The sequence below is a fragment of the Armigeres subalbatus genome, chromosome 1, assembly GCF_024139115.2.
Source record: "Armigeres subalbatus isolate Guangzhou_Male chromosome 1, GZ_Asu_2, whole genome shotgun sequence".
Lineage (NCBI taxonomy): Eukaryota > Metazoa > Arthropoda > Insecta > Diptera > Culicidae > Armigeres > Armigeres subalbatus.
The window spans coordinates 231,377,878-231,405,263 of record NC_085139.1 but is presented as its reverse complement, the minus strand read 5'-3'; the positions used below and the strand labels follow the sequence as shown (position 1 = coordinate 231,405,263).

Below are 27,386 nucleotides of genomic sequence, written 5' to 3'. Positions count from 1 at the left end.
TCTAAACGTTCGCACCATTGATCCCTTCCAACAAACCTCCTGCAGCGCTACGATGCCGAATCCACGGTCCTTGAGCACATCGGCGAGTATGCGTGTGCTCCCGATGAAGTTGAGAGATTTGCAGTTCCACGAACCGAGTTTCCAATCGCTAGTCCCTTTTCGTCGCAGTGGTCTTCGCCGATGGTTCCGGTCCGTACTCTCTTGTTGATTGTTCGTTGCTTATGATTTTTTAAAGGCTGGCTTGCAGGGCCTGACACCAAACCCCCTAAATTTCCGGAGGACCATTCCTCCTTATTTCCCGTGGACCATGGTGCACAGTTTCACTTAGAGTCCCTCGCTGGCACTCGGACGATGATCAGCCGCCCCTAACATGAAGAACAGACGCTGTTGTGAGCTGATCCTGACATGGAGAACAGACGCTCAATAAGATTTGCACCTCCGGAGAGGAGCAAACCCCCCCTTCCCTGTCAGCATACGACCATAGTTCCCACCGGGGTTGGTTACCCGATCTTCCCTAAGGGTGCTCGTATCCCGGCCAGCACCGCGGGGAGGTAGGGATAGGAGTTGCTGGGTAAGAGGCTAAGGACCGCGAGATGGGGTCTATTTTATTCCTTCAGGTACGCGAAGTACCAATGGTACGCTTTACCCAGCATTTGCCGTGCCAAGCAGTAGACCCGTCGACAAGTCGAGTCAAGTACGAGACACTGAAGACGGCCTTACTTTTGAGGTCGAAATACGTATCTGTCAAGATACAATTAAGTGGTGGAATTCAATGGGATTGTATAAACTCGTCTTATGACAGGCAAAAAATAATGTTTTTAAAAACATCGAGTATTCCCGGGATCCCGGGATTTCCCGGGATATACAAGAATTTTCATCCCGAATCCCGGGACAGCAAAAATGGCCGGAAATGGAAACTCTAATGACCAGAACGATGGTGCCGCCAGAGTTGGCTAGTTATGTTTGTCAGATGAGGTAAGGATTCCAATCACAATCTTTATATTTGCATTTTATAGCAGCAGAGGGCGCTCAATTTCAGGGCGACTGGAAGGGATGGGCCCAGAATCGAGTCCAGTGGAGAAGGATACTCCATTCGGCGTACGCTCATCCAATAGCTGTAGCCCATCAGGTATCAAGTAAGTAAGCAGCATTTGCTTTGCTACGGCATATTGCCCTTTCTTCCGTACTGTTAATTTTTTTTTGCCACCAGATTGTAACTAGAATCTGATGTCTGAGTACTGTAAAGACAGTCATAATAGTAAACATTTCTCCTTCAACTTCTGAACGAAAAAGCCTTTCGAATCGAAACACTTCAGGAACGGCGGTCCTCATTTCTCGCCTGGGTGCATTTCTATTAAATGCATTTTTTGTTACTTCACTACATGTGTACTTTCGTCGTTCTTGACCTCGCCGAAAGGAGTCACGTTGCATTAGCCACCGTCGTCGTCTTGGTCGGTAAATCGATCGTCGGCATATCCCGAAAAATGCTTCCGTTCCACTTTCGCCACCCGTGTGATGAGCGTCCACGTCTGCTTGGGCTCGGCTGGCACTCCAGCAATGTTGCTACTGTTTCTGTCGGTCTGCCCAATATGCCGCCATGCCGCACCGTATGCAGTCGATGATGTATTTATTGCATGACGACATAGTTTTCAAATTACGGGACCTACTTTTTCCCGAATTGCCGTTCGCGCGAGACGGCATTGGCCACCAAGCCCATGCATATTTTTTTCCTCTTCAGATGACTCTCTTCATATAAGTTAAGTGTTTTTTCGAGAATGCGTTTTGTGATGGAAGTCAAGTTCACTAGGACCCAATAAAGTCGAACGATGCCAGTCGTCACACGTGTTTGGTATGAAATCCGTTAGAAGCGGAGAAGGATGCGTGCACATGTGCGACAGTTTACTGGGTTCCACTAAATCGAATTTCTTGCTTTCACTTTTCGATCCGTGGGCCACATTCGTGCAGGGCTAGTGACGATTGTCCGCGAAACTAATTCAAGAAATATGAAAAATATGATGTTTTTTCTTCAAAAAGGAGGTAGAATGTAGGATTGAATTACTAACAGAAATGATAATGCAAGTACTCTCAAACAGTGCTCTTAATAACATTATTATTTAAATCAGCAATCAAATCATTGTTCACTATCCAGCAACCAGCCCTGTTGAAAAGGATCCGTTGGTATTATCTGTAACGATCCGCGATCAAACATTTGGGTCCATATGTGACTAACTATGAGTCAGAGTCACACAGTCTGTGAGTAATTACTTTTTTTCTTTTAAACTGTGTCACAGTTTTCTCTTCACGTGCAGCTATAATTGGAACTCTGATTCTGATTCCGTAATGGGCAAAGATTGTGTTGCTTCGTTGAATCATATTCAGTGAAAATTGATGACTTGAAAATCACAGAAACGGAAAACGGTCACATTCTTTTCGAGCAGCATTGAAAGCACGATCACGTCAAATCCTCGTCTTCTTAAAATTGTTGAATGCTGCCACCAGGAATGAAAAGAAATCGAACGAATAGCACTTGGATATGGAGTGCGTAACAATGCAAGGTATCGAGGCAAGTGATGCAAGGTCCTACTTCGAACGTGATCCATTTATCCTGACTCTGGCAATGCAAGCAAATGTACACTGCAGGTCATAGGTTTGCGGTTTGTCTGTGAACATGTGAGGAACATTGCGATTAATAAAAAACACTTCCAGAATTCAAGGATACATTTCCTAAACGACGTAGTTATGTGATATTGAACACAAAGATTCAAACGTCAATTTGTCGAATCTGATAGCTCATCTACGCAAAGCAACAGCACTGACTGATGGGGAAAGGCTTCTGCTACCTATAACCTCGTTTAGTATGGAAGAATGATGTTGTTCTCGGCACTGACATTATTGCAATTTTAGTTCAGTATTCTGTAAGTAAGTAAGTTTTATCAAATTCAAAAATCAAAGGGAGATTCCCTGAATATAAAAAGAACTGTTCCATCATCAACCACGCGGTCAAAAATTCATCGAATGGAATTAATTAGTGTTTCATTAATTCCATTCGATGGGGTTCGGGCGGGTGGCTTTTCTGTTATAGAAAGGTATGTTGAGCTTCTTAGTAGAATGTCTTCCCTTTCATAAAATGAGTTGGTACTTTCCATTCCTATTTTGACATGATGAATGCGGAAACTGTGAGCTTGAGAACCAGTATATTACTTATTTTAATTTTCTGAAATGATTTCAAAACATATGATCGGCAGTGTATGCCCTATTCGATTGATTTTCTGCATTTGAAACTTCAAAAATGAACTTGGAAGGAAAAGATTAGTGGCAACGGTTCAGATCCTGTTAGAACAGTGTTTTCTGATTTTCTTATTTTCCCCCTTTATTCTTCTGATCCGTCTCACAGAAAGAACTCAGAAATGTAACGGATTTTTTCTTCCCTTGTCCTAGCATTCCCAGTAGAATTGCATCCAAAACTGTGCGTGCCTGTGCGTTGGTGCCGCGCCGCACTTGAAGCGGACAAAGTGACGAGACGGCCGAGTTTGCTTCTGTTTCGAATCCACTCGATGTCAAACACAATGGCTTAAGGACGGTGATTGTAGACACTTTTGGTGCGATGTAAACAAACACTTGAGAATCGCATTCCGAAGCTGCGTTTATATCCGATGACTGGACCATTTATAACAATCGATGGCCTCGGGGATCAGCTTTGGATACGTGTTGGAAAACAGTAATTGTTTCTACTTAAACAGTTCTAATTGTTAGACTAACTTCATATTTACACTGGATTATGTTTTTACACGATTTACATTTTCTCAATTTTCCACTCATCCTAAATGTTTAACGCATATTAATGAGCATGTGATTTTTCTTTGGTTCAGTCAGGATTGTTTCAAAAATTCGAAGATTGGTAAATTAAATTGCGAAATACGAGCGAAAAAAATCGTGTAAAAACAGAATCCTGTGCACTCCATATTTATTCATCAGCGTTAGGCTAAATATAAATTCACCCGATATAGGTGCAATGAGTGAATTGGCATAAGATTGCCAATCCGGAGATGGCCAGTTCGAATCTCGGTCCGCCCAAGAATGGGGTTTGAAACATTTTCGAATTCCTGGGCGTACACGCCCGTTTCAAATCACACAAAAATTGAAATCAGGCCAAGTTCCAATTGAAATGTAGAGCCATTGTCACTCATGGATAGAGGTGTGCGCCGGTCCGAAATTCGTCGGCGGCGGCGTTTGTCAGATTTTTGGCCGGCGGCGTTTTCGGCGTCACGCCGAAGGCCATTTTAGCCGGCGCACAGTGCACAGTGGCTAAAACCGTGTTTTAAGCGCGTTTAATTAATATCACCGTTACTATGCAAGTTAGCTTAATGGTCTCATCGAGACATTTGATCAGTAAGTAAATGCGCTTCTTTGAAGGTTTAGCTTACTGATCAATCCCCAAAAGTGAGATAAAAATTTTGTTTTTCTGCTTTACAATGGATAAGGTTAATGTCTTCACAACAGTTGTAGTAAAAGTTCTCCTGAAAAACTTTGTCGAAGACACCGAGTTCGTAATTTCATTACTTTTGAAGATTTGTTACGTTTTATTCCAACAACCCCCTAAAAATGGTTTTTCCATCATAGCTTTTTTATTTTCAATGCTACATTTTTTGCATGTTTTAGAAAGTTATAGATAATAACAAAATACGTCGTTTGGTGGTAATTGCATCTTAAAAACTTGAAAAATAACGAAGTTATAACAGTTTTAATGGATTTTTAGTCATATTTGATGTAGTTGTAACTAAGTATAGGGCAAATTGTGGCAAACAATCTCATACGCATATCAAAGAACAAGTAATGGACTTTAATTTAATACTTAAATTGTCGAGTTGTAAGCGAATGTAAGACATGTTTGAACAAATAATGTTTATTGCAATATTAGAAGTGTATTAATGAAAATGCATTCAAGAAGTTGCTTTGCTTTTTTAAGATACTACACAAAATAATTTTAAAGCATTGAATTCGCTAATCGCTGTAGCTATTTTCACTGTCACTATTGTCTTTGTTTATGCTGCTATATGAAAAGTTCTCCTTTTCAGAAGAGTTTTTGCGTCCTCTGAAAACGAATATTTCGCTTTTTTATGAGCCATCCGCGAATACTACTTATTAACGGATCAGATGAAACGAGTAGCATATTCAAATATTTTATCCGGTAAGCAGATATCGAGAACTCAGCACCCGAAAAATTTCAAGACAAGCAACGGACCGTGATGTTTTGGATATGCTACTCGTTTCATCTGAACCGTTTATAAATAGAACTCGTGGATGGCCCATAAAAAAGCGAAATATTCGTTTTCAGAGGATGCAAAAACTCTTCTTAAGAACTTTTCAAATAGCAGCATAAACAGTAACAACAGTGGCAGTGGAAATAGCGACAGCGATTAGCGAATTGAATGCTTTAAAATGATTTTGTGTAGTATCTTAAATAAGCAAAGCAACTTCTTGAATGCATTTTCATTAATACACTTTTAATATTGCAATAAACATTATTTGTTCAAACATGTCTTACATTCGCTTACAACTCGACAATTTAAGTATTAAATTAAAGTCCATTACTTGTTCTTTGATATGCGTATGAGATTGTTTGCCACAATTTGCCCTATACTTAGTTACAACTACATCAAATATGACTAAAAAATCCATTAAAACTGTTATAACTTCGTTATTTTTCAAGTTTTTAAGGTGCAATTACCACCAAACGACGTATTTTGTTATTATCTATAACTTTCTAAAACATGCAAAAAATGTAGAATTGAAAATAAAAAAGCTATGATGGAAAAACCATTTTTAGGGGGTTGTTGGAATAAAACGTAACAAATCTTCAAAAGTAATGAAATTACGAACTCGGTGTCTTCGACAAAGTTTTTCAGGAGAACTTTTACTACAACTGTTGTGAAGACATTAACCTTATCCATTGTAAAGCAGAAAAAACAAAATTTTTATCTCACTTTTAGGGGGATTGATCAGTAAGCTAAATCCCTTCAAAGAAGCGCATTTACTTACTGATCAAATGTCTCGATGAGACCATTAAGCTAACTTGCATAGTAACGGTGATATTAATTAAACGCGCTTAAAACACGGTTTTAGCCACTGTGCTGCGGCGGCGGCGGCGTGAATCGGCGTGGCGATTTTTTTATTACGTTTCCTCAAGATTTTTTTTAGAATTGTATTTCATTGACTCAACAATTTGCAGAATCCAGTAGTGCTTACAATTTACCGACCAACTCACTCCATTATTGGATTTTTCTTAATTCGAATAGGCCCGATGTCGATTTTGGTCATCAACCAAAGCACTCAATAGTTAGGGTTTTCTAGATACGACTTAATATCTAGATACGACCAATATCGACTTCGATCATCGATCAACCCACTTCTTAGCTGGAAGTTATTGAACTAACAGGTGTCTTCAAACCATTGACATACTTCAGAGTAGATTTTTTCTTGATCTTAGTCTCAATCTCAACGAACAAATTAAGCTGAACTTGCTAGTTCTTTGGATGAGGATAATGCTTTTATTTATTTATCATCAGACTAAGGCCGGAGTGGCCTGTGCTGCACATAAAAGACTTCTCCCAACAGCTGATGCAACTCGTGGTTCATTCGCCTCCTCCACGTACCGTCCGCCATCTGCAACCCACCATAGATGGTACGCAACACTTTCCTTTCGAAAACTCCCAGTGCGCGTTGGTCCTCCACGAGCATCGTCCAGGTCTCGTGTCCGTAGAGAACTACCGGTCTTATGAGCGTTTTGTAGATAGTCAGTTTGGTACGGCGGCGAACTCTATTCGATCGGAGCGTCTTGCGGAGTCCAAAGTACGTACGATTTCCAGCCACTATGCGTCTCCGAATTTCTCTGCTGGTATCGTTATCGGCGGTCACCAGTGAGCCCAAGTACACGAATTCTTCAACCACCTCGACTTCGTCACCACCGATAGAAACTCGTGGTGGGTGGCTTACATTGACCTCTCTTGAGCCTCTTCCTATCATGTACTTCGTCTTCGACGTGTTGATGACTAGTCCAATCCGTTTAGCTTCGCTTTTCAGTCTGATGTAGGCTTCCTCCATCCTCTCAAAGTTACGTGCCATGATATCAATGTCGTCGGCGAAACCAAATAACTGGACGGACTTCGTGAAAATCGTACCACTCGTGTCAATCCCTGCCCTTCGTATTACTCCCTCCAAAGCGATGTTGAATAGCAGACACGAAAGACCATCACCTTGCCGTAGCCCTCTACGGGTTTCGAAGGGACTCGAGAATGCCCCTGAAACTCGAACTACGCACATCACTCGATCCATCGTCGCCTTGATCAACCGTATCAGTTTATCCGGAAATCCGTTTTCGTGCATTAGCTGCCATAGCTGGTCCCGATTGATTGTATCATATGCGGCTTTGAAGTCGATAAATAGATGATGTGTGGGCACGTTGTATTCGCGGCATTTCTGCAATACCTGACGTATGGCGAACACCTGGTCTGTGGTAGAGCGTTCACCCATAAATCCCGCCTGGTACTGCCCCACGAACTCTCTTGCAATTGGTGTTAGTCGACGGCATAAAATTTGGGAGAGTACCTTGTAGGCGGCGTTCAGCAATGTGATTGCGCGGTAGTTGCTACAATCCAGCTTATCGCCCTTCTTGTAGATGGGACACACGACACCTTCCATCAACTCCTGCGGCAGAACCTCATCCTCCCAAACCTTGGTAATCACCCAGTGCAGCGCTCTAGCCAGTGCTTCACCACCGTGTTTAAACAGCTCTCCTGGTAGTTGGTCAACTCCAGGGGCTTTGTTGTTTTTCAGCCGGCCGATCTCCTCCTGGATTTCCTGGAGATTCGGAGCCGGAAGTCGCATGTCCTGCGCGCGTGCTCCTAGGTTCATTACCATACCGCCACCGTTGTCTGCCATATCGCCATTCAGGTGCTCTTCGTAGTGCTGCCGCCACCTTTGGATCATCTCACGCTCGTTCGTAAGAAGGTTCCCGTTTATGTCCTTACACATATCGGGCTGTGGCACGTGGCCCTTACGTGGACGGTTCAACTTCTCATAGAACTTTCGTGCGTTATTAGCGCGGTACAGTTCCTCCGTCTCTTCACGGTCTCGATCTTCCTGCTGGCGCTTTTTCCTCTGGAAAATCGAGTTTTATCTGTTCCGCGCCCGTTTGTATCGTGCCTCGTTCGCCCTCGTGCGGTGTTGCAGCAATCTCGCCCATGCTGCATTCTTCTCCTCAACTAACTGCTCACATTCGCCGTCATACCAGTCGTTTCTCTGATCCGGAGCCACCGTGCCTAGTGCAGCTGTTGCGGTGCTTCCAATGGCGGATCGAATATCTCTCCAGCCATCTTCAAGAGATGCTGCGCCTAGCTGCTCTTCTGTTGGGAGTGCCACTTCCAGCTGCTGCGCGTAATCTTGAGCTAGTCTACCGTCTTGTAGCCGCCCAATGTTAAGCCGCGGCGGACGACTCCGACGCGTGTTGATCACCGTCGAGAGTTTTGAGCGCAGACATACTGCGACGAGGTAGTGGTCGGATTCAATATTCGCACTGCGGTAAGTGCGTACATTCGTGATGTCGGAGAAGAATTTACCGTCGATTATAACGTGGTCGATTTGGTTTTCCGTTACTTGATTAGGTGATTTCCATGTGACCTTGTGGATATTCTTACGGGGGAAGAAAGTGCTTCGGACTACCATTCCGTGGGAGGCTGCAAAGTTTATGCATCGTTAGCCCTTGTCGTTCGATACGGTATGCAGACTATCCGGTCCGATGACCGGTCTATACATTTCCTCCCTTCCTACCTGAGCGTTCATGTCACCGATGACGATTTTGACGTCCCGCAGTGGGCATCCATCGTATGTCTGCTCCAGCTGTGCATAGAACGCTTCTTTCTCGTCGTCGGGTTTCCCTTCGTGTGGGCAGTGCACGTTGATGATCCTCAGCTTGCACATCCTTGCTGCCACCCAATCACGCGTTGGCGCATCTTACCCAGCACTATGAAGCCGGTTCCCAGCTCGTTGGTGGTGCCACAGCTTTGGTAGAAGGTAGCCGCTCGATGTCCGCTCTTCCGCACTTTCTGTCCTGTCCAGCAGATTTTCTGCAGCGCTACGAAGCCGAAGTTGCGGGGATGTAATTCATCGTAGATTATCCTTTCGCAACCTGCGAAGCCTAGCGAGCGACTTGCAGTTCCATGTTCCAAGCTTCCATTCGTAATCCTTTATTCGTCGCCTAGGTCGTTGCCGATTTTATCAAGTCGTATTATGTTCTATGTCGTTCGTAATAGTTGTTTTTAAAGGCGGCTTATTGGGCCTGCGCAAACCTCCTGTCTCGTCGGAGGGCCGTCGTGTCAGGGCTGTTTAGCGTCCCACCTAACACCAGGACTTGGGCTTGTGCGCTTTGAGCGGCACACGGTCGCTTTGCGGAGCCTACTTGCGGATACATGCAGCTTTTTATAGAGGTGTAACAGGGCCCACTGTCAAACCCCACCACATCCTAGGCAGGCGCCACATCTCGCAGATGGCCTGGGGAGGGATCGTCAAGCCCTTGGACATAGTCCCTGTTGCCCGCAGGATAATGCTTTACCAATGTTTGTTGCGGTAGGTTCGAAGGCGATTTGGGCCACCAACATCCATTCTAGAGACGAGTAACAAACAGCGTTGTGGGGATTCCTATAATCGTTTTTTAGTCTTTATTAAACCTATTATCGGTCTACTTACGTCAGAGTTGGATTTTTTTATGTGACTAAGTCCAGTAATATTCCTTCAAATCATCGACCGACTTTAAATTTTTCTTGATCCGAATAGGGCCGATTGTGAATACGGCTAAAGGGATTTTCGTGATCCAACTAGCTCCGACAACGACTCTTACCATTGACCATCTCAATTTAGAGTTGGATTTTATTGACCCAACTAGGTCAAGTGCGTGGGTTCACGAAAATACATTTTCCTTTTGATTTGCGTAAACGTACGTAAACGGGAATTAATTATAATTTTAAGAGTTTTTTAGGAATCTTATGGATATTTGGCAATCCATACTGCGTTGACCATATGCGTACATAGAGTGCAGAGGGATTTCAGAAATAATTGAAGAATTATTTATAAAGTGCACTGGGATATTCACTCTTCTCAAATATCTCTTATCAAATATCTTTGCTCTGCTAAGGCTGCAGAATATTTTGTGAATAGTCTGAACGTTCCACGAAATTTCCAACATTCTTAGGAGGAATCCTGAAATCTACAATTCCTGAAATTTTAATTGTTATCTAAATGTTAAATATTGCACATTTTTTTCCTTAGTAGAAAAGGCCAAGGGTTTTGCCAAGGACAATGGAATTTCACGCTACGGCTCTGATTGTTTTGTATTCTTATTGTATTAGAATTGTAGGAGATTGCAACTGGTAGAAGAAATTTTTCAACGTTGGCTTTTTTATCATAGATTAATTAAGACGGTTCGTTTGGCATAGCTAAAGAAAAGTCCGCAGGAGACTCTAAGGAGTTTTCACGAGGAATTCCCAAGGAAGTTTTTGCAGACTCTCTGTGGAAGGTTGTTCAGAATGTAGATTTAAGCAAAAAACATCTTTGGATCTCAACGGAAAATTGCTGGGAATTAAAAAAAAATCTTTGGATATCTACAGGAAGTTCTTCGTATTGTCCATAAGAAGTCATTAGGAATAGGTCATCAATCCGAAAATGCTGTTTGGCTGAAATGATCGTTTGACAGAGGAGGCCATTCGGCCCAAAATGTAATTTAACCCGACGGGTCATACGGCAAATATCAATGACTCAAACTATGGTCAAAAACATCGAACCGTTTGGCCCAATGACTCTCTACTTTAATCCAAAAGTCATCTAGCCAAATTCCATTAAGCCGATTTGAACGTCCATCTGAAACTGTTATCAGTTAGAAAATGGTTTGTCCAAAAATGTAATTTGGGTGATAGCAATAACAGCCGAAAGTAACAAGCACATTCTCGGGCCTAATGGTTCTCTCTGACAAATGACCAAGCCTACCAAACGGTATTTTCGATCAAATGATCTATTCGTTTAAACGACATTTTCGGCCAAACGGCATTTTCAACCAGATGACCTGTTAGGCCATACAACCTTTTCGTTCAAATTACCAGTTCGGCGGAATGTCCCTTTCGGCTTATGTCGCTGTCGGCCAAACTACATTTTCGGGTAATTTTGACCATTTTTGACCTTATAACAGTTTCGGTGAAATCGGCTTGATAGAACTTGGCTAAATAGTATTTGACTTAAGGGCCAGTATCGACTTTAAAAGTAAAGAGGTTAGGGACGATTCAAATATAACGCCCACTACCTTTTGAGATTTTTAGACTACCCCTCCCCCTCTGTCACGCTTTTTTTCATACCTAGTAATGTCACAAATTATTAGAATCTAACTAAACCTGTGACGTCATTATTGAATGACTCCACGTAATTTTGTTCAATGGTCATGACATTCGTTCGTTACGTTTATCGTCTACTGTGGTCTCCTATTTCTGGCCGATCGAGTAGCCCTGTCGCACCGGGGTGCTGGTTTCTCGTCGTTCGTCCAATTGAACGGGCTGTTTTACGTTAAGCTCCTGCTTTGCCACGAAAAGCCAATGACGTTACTGTGTGCAGATCATCAGCAGGACAGCAGAGCGTTGATGAAAATTGCCGATTACCACCTAGAAGTATCAGATTCGCCCATTCCAGGGTACGCGATTTTGATCCTGGGCAGCGGTCCACTCCAAGACTGACCCCAGACATATGATGTCTATCCGTCTGCTGGAAGAATCGGCATCCATCGACACTTCCCACAATCGCAACACTACAATACAGTTTTGTATAAAAAGTTTGCAAAATCTGTATAAGTAAAATGCTGGCCGATAAAAATACGGAAGATTTCAATACAAGCATTGTACAGGTCGGACTCGATTATCCGAGTATCGATTTTTTTTCACTCCGGAATCAAATCCTCCGGATAATCGAATTACTAGAAACAATTTAATCTGCAATTAAATAAAAAAAGACTAATGTTTTATTTTACTTGCAGTGGATTCCCATTTGAATGCAAATTGTTGGCTCAGAATAGATGCCAAATGGCTAGACTATTTACGCGCTTTTTGAACGCTTTTTGTATTTTTCTTTTCAAAAGGTCGAAACAAAAAAACTGCGTTAAAAGGTCGAAGGACAAAAGGTCGAAATGAAGAAAGACCCTTTTTTTCCTTCTTTTTTATTTTGTCTTTCTTTTACTCTCTATTTTCTTTCTTATTTCTTTTTCCTTCTTTCCTTCCATTCTTCTTCCTTCTTTCTTACTTCTTTCTTCCTTCCATATTTCATCTTCCTTATTTCTAACTTCTTTCTTTCTTCTTTTTTTTCAATTTTTCTTCCTTTTTTTCCTTTTTTTTTTGCTTCTATCCACCTTCTCCCTTTCTTATTTCTTTCTTCTTTTTTGTCTGTCTTCACTCTTTATCCTTTTTTCCTTCTTTCTTTTTTTCCTTTTTCCCTCCTTTCTATCTTCTTTTTTCTAAATTAATGATTTCGTGTGTGTTACTTCTACGTGAAGTTAAACGATTTACAATGATATGGAAATGCTAATATCATCTTCCAAACTTGGACGTACATGTTCATGATAGCATTAGAGGCGAAAGTATAGAATTGATAGTTCCGTTAGGATACGGCAGGCATGAAGAATGTTTTTATAGAAGTCGATTTGAAAGCGAGCGGAGGGCAATATTTGTGATGGCACATATCGCACGACCTTCCTTCTGCCAAGTTCCCGTATGAAGGGAGGAAGAATATCAGTGTGGAATCTGATATATCTCCACTGGCAAAAGGAAGGTGGTTTGACTTGCTCATATGCCATCGCGTGCGGAAGGGATTTGCTATCGACGAGTACTGTCTCCAAATTTCTAATATGACATTCTTCATGCCTGCCGTATCCTAACGGAACTATCAATTCTATACTTTCGCCTCTAATGCTATCATGAACATGTATGTCCAAGTTTGGAAGATGATATTAGCATTTCCATATCATTGTAAATCGTTTAACTTCACGTAGAAGTAACACACACGAAATCATTAATTTATTGTACTACCCTTGCTGGGGGCATCCATCAATTCAGCTGTTATTGGTCGACGGTACAGCAGCAGTGCCTTTCTCTGCTTTGTTCTCTCCGAGGCAGCCAAGTTGGTTGCGACGAGACGGACGCAATGAGAAAACAGAACTGTGCAATAAAAATCCTATTCGACTAAATGCTGATGTCATATTAGAAATTTGGAGACAGTACTCGTCGATAGCAAATGCTTCCGCACGCGATGGCATATGAGCAAGTCAAACCACCTTCCTTTTGCCAGTGGAGATATATCAGCTTCCACACTGATATTCTTCCCTCCCCCTTCATACGGGAGCTTGGCAGAAGGAAGGTCGTGCGATATGTGCCATCACAAATATTGCCCTCCGCTCGCTTTCAAATCGACTTCTATAAAAACATTCTTCATGCCTGCCGTATCCTAACGGAACTATCAATTCTATACTTTCGCCTCTAATGCTATCATGAACATGTACGTCCAAGTTTGGAAGATGATATTAGCATTTCCATATCATCGTTCTTTTTTCTCTCTTTCTTCCTTCTTCCTCCCTTCTTTCTTTCTTTTTCCAGTTTTTCAGGAAACAGTTTTTCTTCCTTCTTTCTTCTTTCTTCTTTCTTTCTTCAAGCGGGCTTGGTAGTCATATGGCTACTGCTTTTGCCTCATACATAGGAGGTCGTGGGTTCAATCCCAGGTCCGTTCCATTTTCCTACTTTATACCTTTCTCTATATTTCTCATGTTCTAGCAATCGCTAGAACTAGGAAAGGACTTCCATACCGTTTCCATTACTATTCCTACGCCTTCAACTTGAGTATTCTAACAGTAATCTACTAGAATTGGAAATGAACTGTAGAGCTCGTTCCATGCCTTGGAAAATTCGTTCAAAAACGAACGAATGCTTCGTTTTTAGCCCACAGCGAGGTTTTTATTTCGGTGCACCGATTGAAGTTCGCTCGCGTGCTACTTTCGGCACGAACAAGGGAAGAGGCAAATACAAAGCATTCGTTTTATACATTGAAAGTGGGGAATTTTGAACGTGGCATCTTCACAAGCCGGCTAGTGCCGAGGATTCATCGTTCGTAGGGCAGCGTGAATTGAGGATGCTTCCTTCCTTCATCGGCAGTGTTTCAGATGCGTGTGAGTGTTGTGTAAATACAAAACCGTATTAGCGATAAAGAGAGAGCCTGCATTATATACCTCTCTCTCACACATTCATTCCAACAGATATGCGCAACTCAGTATAAATGAGACAAGAGAGTTAAATATTCTCTGCATTAGCGGGTGCTTGATTTAACTCTCCAACTGTTTCAAATAACAGTGTCATATGGAGTGAGGAAGCACTTTGAAACTGTTCTCTCATGAAGCTACCTTCCTCGGGAGTATATCTGGTGCTGAAGCATCGGTCATCATCTTCATTGCTTCATTCATCCAATCCCTGGCTCGTTTCCTACATCCAATTAGAAATTCCATCAGTTGCTTTCTCCTATCTATCACATTGGCAGCTCGTTAACTAAGACGGAGCTCTGCCTCTCGAACCTAACCCAAAAATTCCAACAAATTTCGCATTCGGCTTGCAGTGGGCGAGTGATTGCATCATCATTTCCTCCCCCTGCCCTATATTGACTTGCATTCTGACGTGGCAGGCGCCAGTATGACCTAACAAATGATATCACCAGTACTTGTACATTGAAGATGTGTGCTCCCAAGCAAACATCTGTTGGTTCCATGTGCAAGAACAGCTGATCTGGTCATAATGGAGTAGCAACTACGAGCAGTCAATCAAGCTCAAGCTCAAGCAAGCTTCTTTCTTCTTTCTTTCTTCACTTTTTTTTGCCTCCTTTCTTTTTTCCGTCTCTCTTCCTTCTTTCTTCTGTCTTCCTTCTGTTTTTCTTCTATCTTTCTTTTTTTATTCCTTCTGTCTCCCTTCTTTTTTCTTTTTTCATACCTTATTTCTTCCTTCTTTTTTCCTTCTAACTTTTTTTTTCTTCCTTCTTTCTTCTTTCTTACTTCCTTATTTCTCCCTTCTTTGTTTTTTATTTCCCTCATCTTTTTTTCGTCCTTCCCTGTTACTTGCTGCTTCTGTCTACCTTCTTTTTATGTTTTCTCGTCTATTTCTTCTTCATTCTAACTTCTTTCTTTTCTTCCTTCTTTGTTTCTTCTTCCTTTCTTCCCCCTTTTTTTATTATTATTTTTTCTTTCTACTTTCTTTCTTACTTATTACTTTCTTCCGTCTTTCTTCATTCTTTCTTCCTCCATTTTTTCTTCTTTCTCTTTTTTTTATTATTTTTTCCTCTTTATTTTTTTCTTTCTTCTTTTTTCCTTCTTTCTTTTTTCTCTCTTTCTTCATTCTTTCTGTCTTCTTTCTTTCTTCCTACTTGTTTCCTTTCTTTCTGCTTGTTTTTTTTATTTCACATTGGTACACATTCGACCTTTTGGCCCTTCGATCTTTTGTTCATTCGACCTTTCGACCCTCCAACTTTTTGACCCTTCGACCTTTTGTCCTTTCGACCTTTTGACCTTCGACCTTTTGACACAGATTCGTTTGCGGATATTCTTACATGCCAAGTAGGTACTGCTGATTGTCAGCCCTCTAGCAGCAGCAAAGGTTACAAGTTGCAGACCATTATTTTTGGTAGCGGAAGGAAGGCTTTCCGTACCAATGACAGGGCGAAAGAAACTTTCTCTTCTTGGAGGAACTTCCGGAAGAAATCCTGGAGGAACATGCGGAGGAATTTCTGGAGGAACTTGCGGAGGAATTTCTGGAGAAACTTCCGGAGGAATTCCTGGGAGACATTCCGGAGGAATTCCTGGAGGAACTTCCGGAGGAATTCCTGGAGGAACTTCCAGAGGAATTCCTGGAGGAACTTCCGGAGGAATTCCTGGAGAAATTTCCGGATGAATTCCTAGAGAAATTTCTGGAGAAACTCCTGGAGGAACTTCCGGAGGAATTCCTGGAGGAACTTCCGGAGGAATTCCTGGAGGAACTTCCGGAGGAATTCCTGGAGGAACTTCCGGAGGAATTCCTGGAGGAACTTCCGGAGGAATTCCTGGAGGAACTTCAGGGAGGAATTCCTGGAGGAAAATCCGGAGGAATTCCTGGAGGAACTTCCGGAGGAATTCCTGGAGGAACTTCCGGAGGAATTCCTGGAGGAACTTCCGGAGGAATTCCTGGAGGAACTTCCGGAGGAATTCCTGGAGGAACTTCCGGAGGAATTCCTGGAGGAACTTCCGGAGGAATTCCTGGAGGAACTTCGGAGGAATTCCTGGAGGAACTTCGGAGGAATTCCTGGAGGAACTTCCGGAGGAATTCCTGGAGGAACTTCGGAGGAATTCCTGGAGGAACTTCCGGAGGAATTCCTGGAGGAACTTCCGGAGGAATTCCTGGAGGAACTTCCGGAGGAATTCCTGGAGGAACTTCCGGAGGAATTCCTGGAGGAACTTCGGAGGAATTCCTGGAGGAACTTCCGGAGGAATTCCTGGAGGAACTTCCGGAGGAATTCCTGGAGGAACTTCCGGAGGAATTCCTGGAGGAACTTCCGGAGGAATTCCTGGAGGAACTTCGGAGGAATTCCTGGAGGAACTTCCGGAGGAATTCCTGGAGGAACTTCCGGAGGAATTCCTGGAGGAACTTCGGAGGAATTCCTGGAGGAACTCCCGGAGGAATTCCTGGAGGAACTTCCGGAGGAATTCCTGGAGGAACTTCCGGAGGAACTCCTGGAGGAACTTCCGGAGGAATTCCTGGAGGAACTTCGGAGGAATTCCTGGAGGAACTTCCTTAGGAATTCCTGGAGGAACTTCCGGAGGAATTCCTGGAGGAACTTCCGGAGGAATTCCTGGAGGAACTTCCGGAGGAATTCCTGGAGGAACTTCCGGAGGAATTCCTGGAGGAACTTCCGGAGGAATTCCTGGAGGAACTTCCGGAGGAATTCCTGGAGGAACTTCCGGAGGAATTCCTGGAGGAACTTCCGGAGGAATTCCCGGAGGAACTTCCGGAGGAATTCCTGGAGGAACTTCCGGAGGAATTCCTGGAGGAACTTACGGAGGAATTCCCGGTGGAACTTCTGGATGAATTCCCGGTGGAACTTCCGGAGGAATTCCCGGTGGAACTTCCGGAGGAATTCCCGGTGGAACTTCCGGAGGAATTCCCGGTGGAACTTCCAGAGGAATTCCCGGTGGAACTTCCAGAGGAATTCCCGGTGGAACTTCCAGAGGAATTCCCGGTGGAACTTCCAGAGGAATTCCCGGTGGAACTTCCTGAGGAATTCCCGAAGGAACTTCCAGATGAATTCCTGGAGGAACTTCCGGAGGAATTCCCGGAGGAACTCACGGAGGAACTTCCGGAGGAATTCCCGGAGGAACTTCCGGAGGAATTCCCGGAGGAATTTCCGGAGGAATTCCCGGAGGAACTTCCGGAGGAATTCGGAGGAACTTCGGAGGAATTCCCGGAGGAACTTCGGAGGAATTCCTGGAGGATCTTCGGAGGAATTCGGAGGATCTTCCGGAGGAATTCCCGGAGGAACTTCCGGAGGAATTCGGAGGAACTTCCGGAGGAATTCGGAGGAACTTCGGAGGAATTCCCGGAGGAACTTCCGGAGGAAGTCGGAGGAACTTCGGAGGAAGTCCCGGAGGAACTTCGGAGGAATTCGGAGGAACTTCCGGAGGAATTCCGGAGGAACTTCCGGAGGAATTCCCGGAGGAACTTCGGAGGAATTCCCGGAGGAACTTCCGGAGGAATTTCCGGAGGAAGTCTGGAGGAATTTCCGGAGGAAGTCGGAGGAACTTCCGGAGGAAGTCGGAGGAACTTCCAGAGGAATTCCCGGAGGAACTTCCGGAGGAATTCGGAGGAACTTCCGGAGGAATTCCCGGAGGAACTTCCGGAGGAATTCCCGGAGGAACTTCCGGAGGAATTCGGAGGAACTTCCGGAGGAATTTGGAGGAACTTCGGAGGAATTGGAGGAACTTCGGAGGAATTCCCGGAGGAACTTCCGGAGGAATTCGGAGGAACTTCCGGAGGAATTCCTGGAGGAACTTCGGAGGAATTCGGAGGAACTTCCGGAGGAATTCGGAGGAACTTCCGGAGGAATTCAGGAGGAACTTCGGAGGAATTCGGAGGAACTTCCGGAGGAATTCCCGGAGGAACTTCCGGAGGAATTCCCGGAGGAACTTCGGAGGAATTCCTGGAGGAACTTCGGAGGAATTCGGAGGAACTTCCGGAGGAATTCCCGGAGGAACTTCCGGAGGAATTCGGAGGAACTTCGGAGGAATTCCCGGAGGAACTTCCGGAGGAATTCCCGGAGGAACTTCGGAGGAATTCCCGGAGGAACTTCCGGAGGAATTCCCGGAGGAACTTCCGGAGGAATTCGGAGGAACTTCGGAGGAATTCCCGGAGGAACTTCGGAGGAATTCCCGGAGGAACTTCCGGAGGAATTCCCGGAGGAACTTCCGGAGGAATTCGGAGGAACTTCCGGAGGAATTCCCGGAGGAACTTCCGGAGGAATTCCCGGAGGAACTTCGGAGGAATTTGGAGGAACTTCGGAGGAATTCCCGGAGGAACTTCGGAGGAATTCGGAGGAACTTCCGGAGGAATTCGGAGGAACTTCCGGAGGAATTCCCGGAGGAACTTCGGAGGAATTCCCGGAGGAACTTCGGAGGAATTCCCGGAGGAACTTCCGGAGGAATTCGGAGGAACTTCGGAGGAATTCGGAGGAACTTCCGGAGGAATTCGGAGGAACTTCCGGAGGAATTCCCGGAGGAACTTCCGGAGGAATTGGAGGAACTTCCGGAGGAATTCCCGGAGGAACTTCGGAGGAATTCCCGGAGGAACTTCCGGAGGAATTCGGAGGAACTTCCGGAGGAATTCGGAGGAACTTCGGAGGAATTCCCGGAGGAACTTCCGGAGGAATTCCTGGAGGAACTTCGGAGGAATTCCCGGAGGAACTTCCGGAGGAATTCGGAGGAACTTCCGGAGGAATTCCTGGAGGAACTTCGGAGGAATTCCTGGAGGAACTTCCGGAGGAATTCCTGGAGGAACTTCCGGAGGAATTCCTGGAGGAACTTCCGGAGGAATTCCTGGAGGAACTTCGGAGGAATTCCTGGAGGAACTTCCGGAGGAATTCCTGGAGGAACTTCGGAGGAATTCCTGGAGGAACTTCCGGAGGAATTCCTGGAGGAACTTCCGGAGGAATTCCTGGAGGAACTTCGGAGGAATTCCTGGAGGAACTTCCGGAGGGATGGCTGGGGGAACTTCCGGCGGAATTCCTGGAGGAACTTCGGAGGAATTCCTGGAGGAACTTCCGGAGGAATTCCTGGAGGAACTTCCGGAGGAATTCCTGGAGGAACTTCCCGAGGACTTCCTGGAGGAACTTCCAAAGGAATTCCTGGAGGAACTTCCGGAGGAATTCCTGGAGAAACTTCTAGAGAAATTCCTGGATGATCTTCCAAAGGAATTCCTGGAGGAACTACCAAAGGAATTCCTGGAGGAACTTTCGGAGGAATTCCTGGAGGAACTTCTTAGGTGTTTTTTTCTGGAGGAAATCCTGGAGGAACTTCCGGAGGAATTCCTGGAGGAACTTCCGGAGGAATTCTTGGAGGAACTTCCGGAGGAATTCCTGGAGGAACTTCCGGAGGAATTCCTGGAGGAACTTCCGGAGGAATTCCTGGAGGAACTTCCGGAGGAATTCCTGGAGGAACTTCCGGAGGAATTCCTGGAGGAACTTCCGGAGGAATTCCTGGAGGAACTTCCGGAGGAATTCCTGGAGGAACTTCCGGAGGAATTCCTGGAGGAACTTCCGGAGGAATTCCTGGAAGAACTTCCGGAGGAGTTCCTGGAGGAACTTCCGGAGGAGTTCCTGGAGGAACTTCCGGAGGAATTCCTGGAGGAACTTCCGGAGGAATTCCTGGAGGAACTTCCGGAGGAATTCCTGGAGGAACTTCCGGAGGAATTCCTGGAGGAACTTCCGGAGGAATTCCTGGAGGAACTTCGGAGGAATTCCTGGAGGAACTTCCGGGGAATTCCTGGAGGAACTTCCGGAGGAATTCCTGGAGGAACTTCCGGAGGAATTCCTGGAGGAACTTCCGGAGGAATTCCTGGAGGAACTTCGGAGGAATTCCTGGAGGAACTTCCGGAGGAATTCCTGGAGGAACTTCGGAGGAATTCCTGGAGGAACTTCCGGAGGAATTCCTGGAGGAACTTCCGGAGGAATTCCTGGAGGAACTTCCGGAGGAATTCCTGGAGGAACTTCCGGAGGAATTCCTGGAGGAACTTCCGGAGGAATTCCTGGAGGAACTTCCGGAGGAATTCCTGGAGGAACTTCCGGAGGAATTCCTGGAGGAACTTCCGGAGGAATTCCTGGAGGAACTTCCGGAGGAACTTCCGCAGAAACTTTTGGGGGAAATTCCCTGAGGTACTTCTGGAGGAATATCTAGAGGAATGTCCAGATGATTTTCTTGATGTTCTACTCAACGAAGTTGTGGAGGAACTTCCTGAAGAATTCATTGAGAAACTGCTGAAGAAACTCTGCAGAAATTTTGGTGCTTAAATCTATTTCACGACGACCAACGCCGCCGATTACCAACGACGCTGCCGCCGCTGACTGATGACATATCACCCCACCGCCCGCCGGTAAAATTTCAATCTACGCACGGGTCTAAATTAAAGATGCAGCTAGTTGAAATTAAACAGAAGCAACTGGGGCTTTAGAAGGGTGTGGTGAAACGGAAATACCTGCCGATATCCTTTTTGATTTGGAGTTGTATTGCATTGTACAAGACAGATTTGGACTGCGAATCCTAGAAAGGTAGTGGGTTTTATGAATTTGATTTTCCGGACTGGGGAAAGACGCGTCTTAGGTTGTTAACAACCAACCAGCAACTGTTGAATTTTCTTACAATACTGTATGAGAACCTACCAAAACCTGCATAAGAACTGGGCGTATGCAAAATTGATAGATTTTTATAAAAAAAGCAAGCTCACAAATAAAGAAAAGCTTGTAAAATTGAATAAGGTCTCAAACAATAACAATCTAGCATTTTTGACGAGCTCGGTGGTCTAGCGGCTACCGCTTCTGCCTTGTAAGCAGGAGGTCATGGGTTCAATTCCAGGCTCGTCCCTTCCCTACTTTGTATTTCTATCTAATTTCTTTCTGTGTTTCACGTTTTACCAAAACGATTCCTACTGTTATAACCTTCCACACAATCCCAAAACCTCCCGTGGCACCTATGAGAGGTCGTAGAGTTCTCTGCATCTTTCTTAAGTAGGTGTCCAACTAACCATCCTTCCCCTTCCTCAGCATTCGCAAGGACGTGGCCAGGACAGATATCGACTATTGGAAGGTGCATTGCTTTCATCTAAGAGATAATGATTAGTCCCAAATCAATATCTGTGGTAACGGATGAAAGTGATGCTACTCTCGTACAATAGTCTTGGCTTGTACCACCTACGAATTTGTGCGAAATGCTCAATGCTAATGCTAAACAATAAGAATCTAGCATTTTCGAATATGCCCAGTTCATATACAGATTTGGTAGATTCTTAGAAGCTATGACAAAAGGTCGAAAGACAGAAAATCGTAAAGACGGAAGACCTAAAGACAAAAGGTCAAAAGGGCAAAAGGTTGAAAAGACAAAATGTCAAAAAGAATGAAAGGTCGAAAGGGACAAAAGATAAAAAATAGACGAAAAGTCGAAAGGGAAAGAACAGAAGTTCGAAAGGACAAAAGGTCGAAAGGGATAAAAGGTCAAAAGGGATAAAATATCGAAGGGGACAGAAGGTAAAAAAGGACGAAAAGTCGAAAGGGACTAAAGGTCGATAGAACAAGTTGATAAAATATTGCGCAAATTCCAAAGGAATATGTAAAATTCATTTAACTTCAAGCATAAGTTTTACACTTATTTAATTAATCAAAGTTAAAGAATGAGCAATTTCCAAGGAAAGGACTTTTTACTATGAAATAATTTTATGATTACTTAGCTATATAGTTGTGTTAGAGATAAAAAAGATTGTTGTATTGTAAAGATTGTAAAGATTGTTGTTCCTGTCTATCTCGACCTTTTGTCCTTTTCGACCTTTTGTCTCTTTCAACTTTTTGTTCCGTTCGACGTTTTATCTTTTCGACTTTTGTCTCGTTCGACGATTTGTCCTTTCGTCCTTTCATCTTTTTCGACCATTTGTTTCTTCCACATTTTGTCTTTCGATATTTTGTCCTTTCGACCCTTTGTCTCTAACCCAGGTTCTTTTACAGAATTGTTAGAAAATCTAACAATCACCGGTTGGCTATAGGTGTCAAAAGTTCAACCTAACTCAATGGATGCAGTGGTTCTAAGTCCCAACAACAACAACACCAAAATCTTACAATCATGTTTTGGGAAGTTTTGGGAGTTAGGACGTTTCTTTGCATGAATCTGGCCATTGGCACAATTATGCGTAGAAGGGCAGAACAAAAATGAATTACTTCATATGTTTTGCATTTTAAATACCCGTAGATTTCAAACAAATTATTCAAACAATCATTACAAAACATTTTAAAAATCTGTTTAACTTTTTCAAATTTGATTTATTAATTGGTAAAATGCTGCCACTATAAGACAAATTAAATAATTCCACCATGAAGCTATTCACCATAAATACTGCCACGTGTCTTCATAATCATTAACGGATCATCCAATTACATACATGACTTCCGCTTAACACCCCACCACACCTACCATTTTCGCTTGATTATTTCGCCCTACGATCCCACCATCGAAATGTGTAATTCAAAACGCTGGAGGGACGACTTGGCAACAAGTGGAGCACGCGTTCGCTGTCCTACCATCGAAGCCGACGTCGTCGTCGTCATTCAACCGGAAAGCTCCAGGTGCAAATTTACATTTCTACATCGTCGTTTCTGTCCGATCAGAGATCGCTACCCCGCGATGATGGACTCCATCATTAGTTGTTGGTGGTGGTACTGCTCTGACTAAGGGTGCGTTTTTTCTCCGCTTCGTTTGTCTGTCGCTATCATTCATCAACATTAAACCACCCTTGGATTCCGTTGAGTTGCGTGGATGACGACAAACCGACAGGGACATGGAAACGAAAAGCGCGGGGAGAAAATTCGTTATAATGAGTATCACCTTGAGCTTAGTTTTCGTTTGGCAGATCGATCGCCGATAAATTTCTTTCGTTCCTGCAGAACAGAAGCGCTTTCTATGGAATGGTTCCTTTATTATTCAAAAAATAACTAGAGCACAGCGGTAGATAATAATTTAAATTTCCGTATCATAATAATAATAATAATAATAAAATTCGGCTTCGTTAAAATAAATAATCCTATATACAAATGGCGGCTAGGGGATGGATTAATTCAGTCCAGGAGGGTATCCGACGGTAGTTGCTGGTGGTGGCTCTCGAACCAATCGATGGATTCCAGAAAACCCGGATCGTTGGTCGTGTGCTGCAGCAGCGATTGCTCGTCGTCCTCTTCGAGTTCACTTTTGATCATCATAAGGTCGGCGTATTGCTGTTGATCGATCATGGACAGGATCTTGCCATCGTCCACCGATCGGTTCAGGAAGACCGCCGGCTCGTCTTTGTGCTCTTCCGGTTCCAGAGCGTAGTTGCTTTGCGGAGAGAATGCGATGGCCGATTCGCTCATTAGGTCGTCCGAGTCTTCCTGGACAACGTCCTGGTCGTTGACAGAGCTGCTGTCAGCGAAGAAAGAACTGTTGTGAGGGGAATCGTCGTACAGGCTCTCCGGGTCCAGATATTGGAAGGTGTTGGTGCCGGGAATGCGGATGTACTGATGGCCGTTGATGATGGTGATCTGGGTTTGATCGAGGGAAGCTCCGTTTGAGTTCCCGATGGCACGGGGTTTGATTGCGAGGAAGAAATTGTTAGACTGCACCGGTTCTGGAGGAGGAGTTGCCGGAAGCTGAGTTACCGTCTGCTGTTGAGGTGGTTGGATTTTGAAAACGCTGCCTTCCTTCTCTGGATCAAGGGTTAGCATACGCTCCAGGCACTTGATGTATTCCACGGCCATGCGAAGGGTTTCTACTTTGCTTAGCTTTTTGTGAACTCCCCGAGTATTCCCGGCTTCGAAGATTTCTGCGATCTCCTCAGGAATTCGTTGACGCAATGCCGCAAATCCGTTGTTTACCTGCTGAACTCGATTGCGCTCTCGAGCATTCCGTCGTTCAACTGCATTGACCGTACTCTTAGGTTCAGAATTCTTACGCCTTCCCGGACCTGGAGACATAACGTTGCCCAAAGGTTTCCGTAGATCTGCGGCGGCAGTGTTATACATCACATTTTCGATACTGCCGAGTGTTCCCAAGGGAATCTTCCGCTTTAGCACTACCGAAGGTTCGTTTTCATCAAAGTTTTCCATGGTCGACCCGATCGGAATCATCACTTGGTTTTCCTTGAACTTCATTCGCTTCAACGGGTTCAACGTGGCGATATCCCGAAACGAAACGGTGGTCATATTCGAAGCCATTGCCACTCAAACACTTATCGTAACACTAACTATCACAATCGTAAACAATCTCAACTGATTGGGAGTCCTTGCTTGGGATCAGTCCTTCATGTTAGCCCGCAGCTGCCTTTGCACTACCGTTAGATTCCACCGGACCGAACCTCTGGAGCCCGGACGAGTGTGTTCCGTTCTGCGGCTGGTTTTGCTCTGGCGTTCCGTGTCGCGTGCCAAACTGTCTTTAGCCGCCTGTGTACCCGGCGCTCAACCGGGAAAGCCCTGGAAAAACGGACATCTGGTCCTGCTATCTCACTTCCACCCGTGCTCGCTCGGTACCCCCTGGCTGTTGCGTGCTATTATTAAAGGGAATTACTTTCGAAATATAATCACCCCGGATCGAACGGCGACCGATGGCAATAGGAACAACGGAGGGGTTCGTTTGCTGCTCTATGTACTGAGCACGAAAAGTCGTCCCTGCCTGGCGATGCGGTGCGCAAAGGTGTGTGCGAACGCCAACAGACAGGAGCGATGTTCGTCCTTACAATCAAACAGCTATATTGCGCAAGGCGATTACACAGTTTTTTTTTATTTCGTCCCTTTAGGTACTTCCTCGATCGTTACATGAATTCAAGTAGGTATAGCATCGAGGGTCCTTTGCTAGCTGCTGATTAGGGTGTGGCTTGTTTCATGTTTTCGAAATGATGAATTCGTATGTTCCACTGACTCGTCGGTGTTTGAAAACAGTGACTGAATTATTGACTAAAAAATATCGCTTCGAAGGTTTTCAAAATTATTATTTAATTATTCTCTTAATCTGATTTTTGAGATTCAGTTATGAAAACGATGCAATCTTTCAGATGCAATTTAAATCAAAAATGCTAAAACAGCATGGTTTACCATCAAGTACAAAGTTTCTAATTAGAAGACTGAACTTTTTTTTTAATTTTTAAGAAATTAAGAATGAAGATAAAACCTTAGCAGCATCACCCTATTGCCACTGCTATCATCGGTGCAGTTGCTGCAGAAGGGTGACAAGAAGCAAACAGCCAAACCATTTGCGCAAAGGTGCGTTTGTTCGTTCGTTCGTTCCGTTCGAACCGATCCTTTCTGTATGTGATCTAACTTTTGGGCCCCGGACGGGCGGGGTTCTCCTCCTCCTGTAGCTTTGTCCTTTCATTTGCAGACATTTTCGGCGGTAGTTCTTGCGCGGGTCTTGAGAATAGAGCCAAACAGTTTCGCTACGGTTGTTTACCGATTCTGAGGTTTTATGTGCCGGAGACCGTAAAGATTGCGCTCTCGCTCGGCGGTAGACTTCGAGGCGCATCGGTTCGAGAGTGAGGGATGGGACAGGGAAACCAGCCGGTATGGGATTTTACCTTTGTCTTGAAGAGCATGACGTTCGGTACCTACAGCTGTAATGTCACGAGTTCGGATGAAGACGGCGCAAGACTTATTGGCACAAATGTATCGGAATGGTTTCTTATGTATGTTGTTTAAATGCCTTGCGGATCGCAAGTAAGGATATTTAAATTTAACGTTGCTGCAGATGGGAATGAAGCTTATCGCACACATTCATAAGATGCATCGTGTTTAATGATCAGGACTTTTGAGGAATGTCAAAATGAAACTATGTATGATATAGCGAATTATGTAAACCAAGGCCTAACACTAATGATAGAATTTTTCAAACTAGCAGGAAGTGAAATCTTGTGAATAGTTGGGAATTGTTGCACAAGGCTATTTTTTTATTTTCCCATTTGTCTAATGCAGGGGCGAGTGAAAAGGTTACGTTAGGAGTGACATTGTTAAGAAAATTAGTGTCACTCCTTCCTTGCTGATCCAACTTCAGGGATGAGACACAAGTATTTCTCCCATATGTCCTGGCAATTATGCCTATGCTAAAGCGCCATCACTCGCTCTCTGAAACGAGATAAAAAAACAAATAATAAAATCAATAAAAAGAATCATAAAATATTTTTTTTAATTACCGTTATCCGGGGGAACTTTGATCGCCGGGGTAACATTTATCAGTTTAACCAGCACTTAGAGAGGGTATACCCCGTTAGGCATATGTACGTTAGGCTTAAGTACGTTAGGCATAATGGACGTTAGGCATAATGGACGTTAGGCATAATTGACGTTAGGCATAACGGACGATAGGCATAAAATGACCCAAAGAATAGCCTATGACATAAAGAAGGCAGAATTATGCAAAACATCCTTTATACCAATCGTACATTATGCCTAACGTCCTTATGCCTAATGTCGTGGACCCCTTAGAGATGTAATTAGTTATTTCCATCAATTCATATTTATTTGCGCTCATTTAAATGCATTTGGAAAAAAAATCGATCTTGAAGCTATTGAAAAATCATTGTTTTTTCCCCAAGAGTCCCCCATGGAAAACAAATTTTAGGATGGTGGCAATACATTTCAATCAATGCAAAAACATGAAAAATGATTAAAAAATGAGATCTATTCCCCTAAAGAGCATTTTTGAACATCGAGATCTTTTCAATATCTATATCTATATATATATATCTATATCATATATAATAGCCCTGTTTGTCTGTCCGGTGACTAGCCAACCAGACGCAGAACGCGGGAAAATTCTCACAAAAAATAAAATATTTTACACTTCAATTCTTATTTACTATCAGTTGCAGAAAACAAAACCAGTGACAACCTTAGACAACCAGACACAGCATTTGATAAAAAAAATCACAGACAACAGACGTTGAAAATTTTGATTTTTTTAATGCGTGAATTAATGAACGTTTATACTGAAAAAAAAAAAACACTTGCCACGGGCGCTACTGCGTCCACGAATAAAC

At 44.0% G+C, this 27,386-nt stretch overlaps 1 protein-coding gene across 1 annotated transcript; it reads right to left on the bottom strand.

Annotated features, from left to right (window-relative positions):
- Positions 1-23,285: 23,285 nt before the first annotated feature.
- On the bottom strand, positions 23,286-24,789 carry LOC134211683 (achaete-scute complex protein T8). Its single transcript, XM_062688815.1, has one exon. The coding sequence runs from the start codon at positions 24,574-24,576 to the stop codon at positions 23,446-23,448; it is 1,131 nt and encodes a 376-aa protein (XP_062544799.1). The 5' UTR covers positions 24,577-24,789; the 3' UTR covers positions 23,286-23,445.
- Positions 24,790-27,386: the final 2,597 nt, after the last annotated feature.